At 35.3% G+C, this 11,820-nt stretch overlaps 1 protein-coding gene across 1 annotated transcript; it reads right to left on the reverse strand.

Moving 5' to 3' along the window:
• Window positions 1-1,837: 1,837 nt before the first annotated feature.
• Window positions 1,838-10,873, reverse strand: rps21 (ribosomal protein S21). Its single transcript, XM_062427516.1, has 6 exons — window positions 10,843-10,873; window positions 10,135-10,214; window positions 8,998-9,061; window positions 4,988-5,059; window positions 4,036-4,091; window positions 1,838-1,929 (listed from the first exon to the last, which is right to left on the reverse strand). Exons 2-6 carry the CDS (start codon window positions 10,182-10,184, stop codon window positions 1,920-1,922), a joined length of 252 nt encoding a protein of 83 aa, XP_062283500.1. The 5' UTR covers window positions 10,185-10,214; window positions 10,843-10,873; the 3' UTR covers window positions 1,838-1,919.
• Between the last annotated feature and the right edge of the window lie 947 nt (window positions 10,874-11,820).

Here is an 11,820-nt window from a genome sequence, read left to right on the forward strand (position 1 = left end):
CAGACAAAAAATTGAGAAAAAAAACATGGAATTGAGAAATAAAAATAAATCCCAATCATAGTAAACACATACATACCCCCCCCCCCCCACACACACACACACATAGACTAATAATAAAAACAAAGTACAGAAACATAGAAAGAGAGAGAAATAAAATACTATGATAGAGCATTAAATATAAGGTTGCAGCATAAAATAATGGTTTGCTTTAAATCATTAAAAGGACATAGAGTGCAAATGAAAGATTAACATTTAAAGTGCTTTGAAATAAAGAGCTCAATCATAAGCACAGGAGAAGATAAGTGTTTTTTAACCTGGAACCGTGGAAAATACAGGTTTCCAAACAATTTCTAATAATAACATAATAATGACATAATAATACATAGCTGACATTTGCTATTTTTTAAATGAAAGGACATCAAACTTCAGCTGTTTTCCCTCATGTAGAATGAATAGCGCCAAACATGGGTGCAATACCGGTTTCCACCACACCTGCCGCCCTTTACAATGCGTTGTATTCGAGGGGGGCGCTGTTTCTCAAATGAGGACCGTGCTGCGTGGATTGAAATAATCAAAGAAACGTTTTAATGTTTTCAGTAAGATTAAGATTATAGATGGAATAACAGAGATAAAAACGTGAAGGAGGAAATAAAGGAAAATTAATTAAACTAAATTGGTATGAATAGTAGTTTTAAATAGTAGTTTTTAAATAGTTTTAAACGAGGCCCATTTCTAGTCACATGCTGCCCCCTGCTGGTCACAATAAGCATTAGCGACAGGGATTGAGTTCTGCCTCAATGGGAAGAATACTGTATGTTTTTATGATATAGAAAATCTGTTTATTTAGATTACACCCATAAATGGAAACATTGCCTCTGATCTAAACAGAGGTTATAATTTCAATTATAAAGAGCAGGGGTGTCAAACATGAGACCCGTGGGCCATAACTGACCCTTCAAGGGCCCACGGGTCTCATGTTTGACACCCCTGCTCTTTATAATTGAAATTATAACCTCTGTTTAGACTCCGGCTCACTTTCTATCCAGTCTTCTTTTCCTTCCTTCTTTCCTTCCTCTCTTCCTTCCTTCATCCTCCCTCCCTTTCTTCCACCTCTCTATTCCTGAATTTTCCTTCATTCCTTCCATCTGTCCTCCCCCCTTTCTTGCACTTCCCTTCCTGTCTTATTTTCCTTACTACCATCCTTCCTGTCTTATTTTCCTTCCTTACTCTTTCTTCCTTCCTTTTTTCCATCTTTCCTTCCTGTCTTATTTTCCTTACTACCATCCTTCCTTCCTTTCTTTTCCTTCCTTACTCTCTTTCATCCATCTCTCTATTCCCATCTTCTTTTCCTTCCTTCTTCCCTTTTTTTCAATCTTTCCTTCCTGTCTTCTTTTCCTTCCTTCCTTTTTTCATTCCTTCCTGTCTTATTTTCCTTACTACCATCCTCTTCTTTTCCTTCCTTCTTTCTATTCCCATCTTCTTTTCCTTCCTTCCTTCCTCTGTCCTCCTTCCCTTTCTTCCATCTGTCCTTCCATCAATCTGTCCTTCCTCCTTTCATCTTCCCTTCATCTCTTCTTTTCCTTCCTTCCTTCATTTTAATGATCCGGCCCACATGAGATGAAATTGGTCTGTATGTGGCCCTTGAATGAAAATGAGTTTGACACCTCTCATGGCGACCAATGGGATCAAACATCGAGCCAATGGTGTCTGCCTGGCTTTAGTCACATTCAGGTTCATTAAATCTTTAAATATTGCCCTAACGCCTGATATTAAAAGTGAAATATTTGACAACAAGATTTACAACATTCAACTTCTTTATGTTGTGCAGAAGTTATTGAAAAAAAAAATCACAAAAAACAGCAATGTTTTTTTTTTCCCCATTTTATTTTTACAAAGTTTCCACAGATCCAATGTTACACTCAGAAGTTCCTGTGAAAGAAAGAAAAAGAGGAGAGAACAAGTTGTTAGTGATCATGTTCAAGTTGTAGATTAATATACAGCAGATCTAAATTAATAAACATCTTCCCTACATAAAAACATCTAACATTTGCACTTTTCCTCTCGACAGAATCATTGATGATCCAATAATCTTGTTTTTAATGTGAAACCTGATTTATTGAGAGTATTTTTCCAACTTTAACAGCACAGATCATCTCCTTAAGGATATGACATTTATATATTACTTCTTTACATTCTGTTACAGTAGGAAAAGCTCAGGTGTAAATCCTGACGGCTGAATTTCATCTAGCTTTCAGAGAGCTTGGTTCACTTCTATAGAACAGATTCATTGTTAATAGACACCTGCTGCGCCTTTCCTACTATGAAGAGTCAGAACGCCTGCTGGGAATAAGGCCATGTTCCCAAAAGTGTGTGATAATGCTGAGTGTACTAAATGGGCTGTAAAGGGATGTGTGATTAAAACTCCTGCAACCTCATAAACTCTGATATTGCACTATAATGCTGATATTTATTTATTGTGTTTTTCATATCCATCTCTGCGCTGCTACAGGCCTCTTCTAACAGGCCTCCATAATTACGTATTCAGCCTATATTCAATGACTCATACTTGCACTGTCTTGCCTTATCTTTGCACTTTATCACACAGCCTCAGCCTTTGGTTTTTATTTAGTATTCTGTTCTCAGTATCTTTATTCTTATTTAACTTGTATTTATACAGATTTTACTTTTTACATTCCTGTTTATGTTGTATGTGTATGTTATGTGCGATATCTTTACGTATGTTAAGCTGCTTGGACCCTACATTTCCCCTAGGGGATCAATAAAGTTTCTATCTATCTATCATATGGAGACATTACATTTTGGGTTTGCTGGATCTTATACTTCATTCTGCTTAACTTTGACCTGTTGTCCTCGTTTGTGCACACTTTTTTGTGCCACCTAGTGGTCGTAAAAGCACATTACAGTGGAAAAAACTTGGCCATGTCAATCAACTGCTGATTTTTTTAGATAAAAGTAGATTTTATGGTTGAAACTTGTTAATTAATGCTTAATAATGTTTGTAGTCTGATATGCTGATATACAAATGTAACTCATTTTAGCAACGGCAACAAGCCAAGACATTGCTAATCAGTGTATCTGACTGCTAATCAGAAAGTACTTGTTTGAAGACGTTGGGAAGGTGTACATGTAACCCTAACACTGAACCTCCTGTTCAAAGACGATTAGTTTTTGCACTTGTCAGGTCCTACTAATCCCAAATATTTAGCAGAAATTCAAAATGCATATCAAACAGAAGCTCATGTCTCAGAAGGGTAAATAAGAGTTGAGCTGTGTAGTCTAGTATGAAGGCATAATTAATTACTGCAAAGCAAGTTCCACTCTCAGCCACTAGGAGGAGCTCTAAGCTTCTATAAACCATCTCCATGTAGCCTGACACTCTCGCCTTTGTTTATATTGAGTCAGTAGTAAGTCATCCTGCCAGCTCGCTGACTGGAGGGAACATGATGCAGATGAAACTACAAAAAAGTCCCGAGTGCACAAACTGCTGACTCAACTGAAAAAGCACCTGCTGTGTGTGGATCCTAGACTTCAAATTATCAGGTCTAAGGCAGCAGCTACAGATTATTTCCATTATTGATGAATAAATCAGTTTTAATGGTCAAAGAACTTTCAGAAATTTGTGCAAATGTTGCATCTCAAAGCCAAAGGTAACATATTTTGTCCTGACTAACAAACCAAAGATATATTATAATAAAAGACAGAAAGAAACCATAACAAATATTCACATTTCAGAAGCTAGAACTACAGGATTTTATCAGCATTTTTTCCCTTTCATCAAAAAATAAATGGTGATTAATTTATTTTTATTGGCTTATAGATGAATTGATTAATTGTTGCAGCTCCAAACATTTCCATTAAAAAATAATCTGAGAAACAAAACTGCTAAAAACTGCTAATGCAAACTACGTCAGACTTTATTGTCCTTACTCATGCATCTTTATACATGTAATATTTTCTCAAACACACACCTGTGTAACTCTAATGTAATGATAAAACTTGAGAGCAGGTTCTTACTTTGCAACAACGGTGTCGTCCTTTGCCAGCCTCAGGATGGAGTCATCAGACTCACCCTGTAGGAGAGAAAGAAGGTGTTCAGACTGCAGCTTTCAGCATTTACAGGACAGACTCATGTTGTCAGAAGACACTTAACGGTGTTAGAAACCATCGAACACTCAGACTGAAGGCTTTTCCTTTACAGATTAGACAGATTTAGTGATATAGTATCTAGGCCTGGGCAATATATTGATATTATATCTATACCGTGATATGAGACTAGATATCGTCTTAGATTTTGGATATCGTAATATTGCGCAATATGTCATCAGTCATCTTTTCATGGTTTTAAAGCTGAATTACAGTTAAATATATTATTTTCTGAACTTAACATTGTTCTAGCTCTTGTTATTTACCTTTTGCCCACTTTGTCATTATATCCACATTACTGATTATTATTTATCAAACATTTCATAGTGTAAATACTTTGTTAAAGCATCAACAGCCATCTCTATAATATTGTTGTAATATCTATATCGAGGTATTTGGTCTAAAATATCGTGATATTTGATTTTATCCATATCGCCCAGCCCTAATAGTATGTCAAGTCTGTCTAACGATTACACTAAAAACCTTTCCTCTACTGTCTCACTGATATTTAAAGAAAGACAAACTGCACATCTAGAAAACAAACAATGACACTAGAATCTAATTACAGGTGAAATGACTGAAAGCTAATTCTTGTTGGAACTTCTGCAGATTTAATTAGAGGATCCCAAAATAAATCACATGAAAACAGTGTTAAGTTTTACAGTGGGACAGATTCATTAAAGATATAAAACAAAGACTTCAACCCTGTAATTAGGACACTACATGAGAATAATCCTCAACTACAAGACTGTTGATAACTAGCCCATAAAAGTCCAGTTTATGTTCAAGTGACAGCAAATAAAAAAGGTTTAGTGAGACTTACCATTCTGCGGATGGCGCCACAGATGGCGTAGGTCTTGAACTGACCATTGAAGCGTCCGGTCACCTTGTCAACCTGCAGAAGAGATTTAAAAGGTTCTTTTCAATCTGTTTTAGGCATCGAGTCGTTTCTGTTCGTTCCTGACTGATACGAAAAATCAATTTATAGCCTGTTGAAACTTGCAGAAACCGTGTAAATCATCACAACGCTGCATGATATTACAGTTTAGACTTTATAAAACTATCTGCAATTGGACCTGTAAACACACAATGTATAATAGGGTTGCAACAATTACATCTTTGTGTGTTTGGTGCTTTTCTGAGTTATATATGATGGTAAACTTAATATATTTGGGTTTTGGATACTTAGACATAAGATTTTAAGATGTCACCATGAGCTGTTGGAAATTAAAGTGTTTTTTTTAAAGACATTGTAGGATCAGAGGATTAATCCCAAAAATATAATAATACAATTATATATTTAATTTTGATGATGAGGTTGCAAGTTTTGTGGCAAAAGCCAAGAAAAGGCAAGATTGACTGTTCAATTAATACTTTATTATTATATTTTTCCGCTTTTCCTATCTCCATTGATTATTTATGCTTGATAATGTCGATCTGATTATGAATGAAGCTTCTGTTACCTTATTTAATTCTTTAATCTTGTCGGTCTTTGTCGCTGTTATTTTAAAGGTTAATACACTGTACTTTAACCCTGGCATGTATGAATTTGTGGTGTCTTGTGAGCCTATGTGAGCTGGGCTTATTCATATGCATGACATGATAATAAAAATGTCAATTAATCTATCAATAAACATAGTAATGAAGATAGTTGTTAGCTGCAGCTCTGATGTATAAAAAGGTCATTTAGTATAATAACTTAGACATGATGCAAGTTTCTGTCTGTTCGGATCTTTGTTGCATAGAAATGAATGAAGAACGAATCCATCCTCTAAATAACTAGAACTACAACTACAGCCCGACTGAAACTAATTATATCAATTATTTTCTCATATGATGACGTAGTGGGTCAAAGTTACTGCTGACAGAACTACTACAGTCATATTTCTGCTGCGTAACTCGATACGCTCTTCATAATAATTGTGTTACAACATCAGTTTTTCCCCCTCCGTGATTCAACCTGACTCACGGTGAACTCTGCGGTGGTTTCCTCTTGTGGTCGACGACGCAAATTTTTTTTTTTTTCAGCCGACACTGAGCCGACTGTTTGTTTTACAACTATAGTAAACATACAAAACATTAGACAGCAGAACGTCTGTCTCCTAGCTACTGTTTCACCACATGAGGTGTAAACTTGTGTTGTGAAAACAAACATGTGACACATCTTCAATGAAACCAACACTAATTAATTTAATGACGGTTTAAAAAAAGTCCCTTCAATGGATTGAATGGAGCGTCTTGCTGTAATGATTCCTCCTGTTAACATCTGTCACACTGACCATTAGAAGTCACTTCATCATGTTTACAACGGAAGTGATGGAGGAATAAATCTACAGGCCTGCTTCTGTGGAAACGTGTTTAAACGTTGATCTGAAGCTAATATGAAGCTTCAGTCGTCTGAATGTAAAGAAAAGAACAAAGTAAAAGGAGGAAAGAAAGAGGAAAGAAAAGAAAGAAAGAACAAGAAAGAAAGATGAGGAAAGAAAGATGAAGAAAGAAAGGAGGAAAGAAAGAAAGAAGGAACAAGAAGAAAGATAAGGAAAGAAAGATAGAAAGAAAAGGAAAGAGAAAGAAAGATGAGGAAAGAGAAAGATGAGAGAAAGAACAAGAAAGAAAGAAAGATGAGGAAAGAGAAAGATGAAGGAAGAAAGAAAGATGAGGAAAGAGAAAGATGAGAGAAAGAACAAGAAAGAAAGAAAGATGAGGAAAGAGAAAGATGAGGAAAGAAAGATGAAGAAAGAAAGAAAGAAAGACGAGGAAAGAGAAAGATGAAGAAAGAAAGAAAGAAAGAAAGAGGAAAGAAAGATGAAGAAAGAAAGAAAGAAAGAACAAGAAAGAAAGACGAGGAAAGAGAGAGATGAAGAAAGAAAGATGAAGAAAGAAAGGAGGAAAGAAAGAAAGATGAAGGAAGAAAGAGGAAAGAAAGAAAGACGAGGAAAGAAAGAAAGATGAGGAAAGAAAGAAAGATGAGGAAAGAAAGAAAGATGAGGAAAGAAAGATGAAGAAAGAAAGAAAGAAAGACGAGGAAAGAGAAAGATGAAGAAAGAAAGAAAGAAAGAAAGAGGAAAGAAAGATGAAGAAAGAAAGAAAGAAAGAACAAGAAAGAAAGACGAGGAAAGAGAGAGATGAAGAAAGAAAGATGAAGAAAGAAAGGAGGAAAGAAAGAAAGATGAAGGAAGAAAGAGGAAAGAAAGAAAGACGAGGAAAGAAAGAAAGATGAGGAAAGAAAGAAAGATGAGGAAAGAAAGAAAGATGAAGGAAGAAAGAGGAAAGAAAGAAAGACGAGGAAAGAAAGAAAGATGAGGAAAGAAAGAAAAGAGGAAAGAAAGAAAAGATGAAAGAAAGAAAGGAGGAGTCAAAATTTTGGTCTTCTATGTTTCAACGTTAGTGTTTTAGTGCCAAAGTCTTTTTGTTACTATACTTCCATCGTGTAGTATTACAGTATTTACAGTATTATTACAGTATTATAGTAGTAATATTGTAGTATTACAGTATTTACAGTATTATTACAGTATTATAGTAGTATTGTAGTATTACAGTATTATAGTAGTATTACAGTAGTATTACTTAGCCTGGGATATTAATTGAACTTTTAACCTCGATTACGATGAATGAATGATTATCTCCTCCCTTGATGAACAATGATGTATTATCAGTTTCTTTAGTTTAGTATTTTACACTGCTGCCCTCACACATGAGGATCTTTATGGAGTGAAAATAATGATGTTTTAAGGTGTGACGCTGTGGTTAATGTCTAGTTTACTTGATCAGAACTATGTAAAGATCATGGTTTGGGTTCAAATGATCACTGGAGACAAGTTTTCAAATTCCTTAAAGATATGCAACCTTTGCTGTCATGGCAACAGTGAACACCACGATTAATTGACATGAGCAAGATTAAGTCGATTAGAGTTTCTAAATGTCGGTTTTGATTATTATTCGATTAATTGCCCAGGCCTAGTATTACAGTAATAAAGTCTCTCTTTTTGTTACTATACTACCATCATGTAGTATTATAGTAGTAATACTGTACTAGTATTGCAGTAGTATTACAGTAATAAAGTCCCTCTTTTTGTTACTATGGTTACACCACAGCTCAACAGGGAAACACTAAGAGGGAATCTGATGCTATAAAGACTGTAAATGTGTCAGATATCACTTGATATGACTAACTCAGACTGCTGAAGGTCAATAGAAGCTGATCATCTACTTTATATTGTTGTTGCTGAACATGAGGATGGAAGAGGATCTTTTAATAGCCGCACAAACAGGAGGAATAGTTACACCAAGAAAACGTTGGACTATCAGTTTTAAGTGATGACTCCATCAAAATGGCTTTTTTTTGGGGGGGGGGGGGGGGGGGGGGGGGGCATAAGAACAGTGTTTAACCACCATTGTAATACTCTAAGCTTGAGATAGTTTTGTGAAAGACAAATATAATAAGAGCTTATAAAACACACTTTTACAAGAGCAATATGGTTGATAGCTAATTATAATGATTAAATTAACCAGTGTAGTTTACTGTTTCAGTCCACTGATGTCATTTATACAATAAAGTTTATCCTTAAACTGTAAAACATCACGGCCTCCATTACACATCTTTATCACAAGTGTTTGATAACCACTATTAAGGGATCATTGCTAAAAAATAAATTAAAAAAAAGTGTATATATCGACATAAGCCCCAAAAATCCTGTATCGTAGAACTTATTTAAGGTTTTCTTACTGACTTAATCCCATCATACAGAAGTTCATATCAAGTGTAAAATACTTTCTGATAAACGTAACGACTAATATTACATTTCTTTTAGTGTTTTTTTTTTTTTTTTTTACCTCAGCAATGTTGATCTGGATGGAGGCATGGTCCTTGGCTCCAATGATTCTGTTGCTGGCAGAGCTGCAACAAACAATTTCACAGTTAATAAACTGCACCAACAACAGTTTCAGGAGGTAGAAGTGAACAAATACATTGTTAGAAAAACTGTTGTGCAACATTATCTTGAATAATAGAATATGAAACGGCACTCTTGACATGTTTGGATAAGCTCACGATACCAAAACAGATTAATTACAGTTTTTCTGTGAGACCTACGTCTGTAACAAAAGGTTTGAGGTACATTTGAGAACATTTCTGGGAGGATGATACAGATGTGTGATAAGGAAAAACAACATTATGTGTTAGGGCTTGAAGGTATCGACCAAGATAAAGCAATGCCAAGTATCAAAACGTCTCCCATCGATACCTGCAATCGATCCTTTTTGCACACAGAGATAGAAAATTTGACTTTGTATGGACTTGCTCACAGTCAATCAATGTGAGCGTTGTGGTGAATTTGAGTTATTAGTTAAATGCATTGATACCTGCACACCAGGGTTATTATAGTTTTGAATTTCTTTATTTTTACTGTTTGCTTTCTTATTTCAGTTTAGTTTTAGTGAGTTTAACAGGTAATTAAGTAGTTATAGTTTAGTTTTTAGTCTTAGTGTTTCAGGTATGCGGAGGAAAGCCTTTGATTAGTAGAAGCTGTAAAGGATGAAATAATGCTGAAACTGAGGTAAAATGTGTTTGTGTTTGTCTCCCTACTGGTACTAGCCCGTTATCTCAACAAGCCAAACTGAACACAATACAGTAAAAATGGAGAAAATGAAAAGAAAATTAAGCCGATTTAATCTGCAATTAGGTTTAATTTTAGATCATTGTAGTTTTTATTTCAGTTAACTAAATTATTTCTTCCAATGCTAGTGTTAGTCTTAGTTAACTATAAATTTGGCTGAATTATAAAAAACAAAAGTAGTAATTATTTAAGAGCTGAACTGAGCCAAATGATGTGACTCACTCAAAAGAGCATCACTAAACTAAACGACACCTCCAAATCTCCCACAAAGACTTTAGAGTAATAGTAATAGCAGCAATAGATGTATTTTCTCTCTTTTTATTCATCTTTTTAGTCAGTATGAAGTCTTTCTTACCATTTACGGGGGACGTAGAGGTCCACAAATTCACCAGAGTCGTTCTGCATTTTGGCAGGTTGTACAGGTCGCCTACAAGTCTAAAAAAACCAAAGAAAGAAAAACCAGTTATAAGAAACTCTGCAGACATAAGATTATTATAACAAGCCGGTGTTACGGTGTAAATGGTGACCGTGTTATCTGGTGACTCTTTCATATTACAAGACATGAGTAAGTTTTCTGAACACAGTTTACCTTACATAAATGGTTATTGTAACTTAAATATTAAACACAGATAAGCGATTAATCTATAAAGGCTTTTTAGGGTTAGCCACCAGATAACACGGTCACCATTTAACCCGTAACACCGGCGCATGTTTAACGGCTGTGGGATGCTTTGTACAGCCGCGTATTTCTAATAAAAAACAAACCGGACAGCAATAACAAATAATCACAATATAAATATTAAAATCAGTGTAAATATAAACCAGTAGATAAACTGTGTTAGCCTGTTAGCTCAGTAATTAGCATGCACATCCCGACCATGTGCAGCTGCTGCGTGAACTCAATTAACTCTGACACTTTATTCCGGGTGATTAACACCACTTAATCAACACAAACGGGTAAATAATCATGTTAGCGCTCATAAATGTAAAAGAAAGTACGGTTTTACACCACAAAATAAGGCATTTTTAACGTTTTTAAGCGGAGAGCTCGGCAGATACCCACCGTATGCGAGAAATGGCCGACAGGAAAGGAAGAGCTTCTGACCCGGAAGGAAAAATATTAGTTTCTGGTTGTTTTTGTCACCACCTAGTGGTTAAATACGTGTAACTACACCCTTTTAACCATTTATGTTCCTGCTCCCCTTTATGTTCTTCCCACAAATATTCTAAAATTCTGATTGTAAGTCATTGTAATTGCATTTCACATGATACATGTAGTAATCATGTAATATACATCTGTTGCATATCACATCTTATAATAAAATCTTTTAACAAAAGCATCTGAGTATCCTTCAGCATGGACCACAAAGTTCTGCTACTCACATAAATTCTCAAATACTCACATTAAATATAATTTTCCTTATTTATTACTGTAGTACCTTGAGTTTCACTATAAATTAAATGTATTATTATTACTTATTATACGTACCTTTATAATATTTCACTATGTATTTTTGACTACTAATTTTGCTACTGCAAATACAACCACTGCAACTACAAATATAATACCTTAGGACTAGAACTTGCCCTAATGTCTGCCGGTCATTCTCGCTGTTCACGGACACATGTACATCCAACAGCCAGATAATAGGGACACTCGCACCAGTCAAATTCGGTGTTGTGGCGTATCTTCCAGTAGACTGATATCCGTACCAAGATGGGCTTGGGGACCATGTCCTTCACAGTACAATACTTGCACGTGGCATGCTGGATATTTTGGGGCTCTCTGTCTTCTGTGACATCAACCCTGAAAGAAAAAAATAAATATATCCGTGAATAAATGCAGGCTTTACTTCATGGATTAGTGACTGATTAGTGGAAACCAGGCCTGGTTGATATAAGCTTTGAGTGTTGCCGGTAAAAATGTGCAGATTGGATTGCTTATAGAATTTCTTCTGTGATAAATATTAAAGTCCAAGATGACAGTTCTTGCCTGCACAATTACACCAATTAAACAATTACTTCAACTTCTGTTTAATTT

Source organism: Scomber scombrus, chromosome 10 (assembly GCF_963691925.1).
Source record: "Scomber scombrus chromosome 10, fScoSco1.1, whole genome shotgun sequence".
NCBI classification, from domain to species: domain Eukaryota; kingdom Metazoa; phylum Chordata; class Actinopteri; order Scombriformes; family Scombridae; genus Scomber; species Scomber scombrus.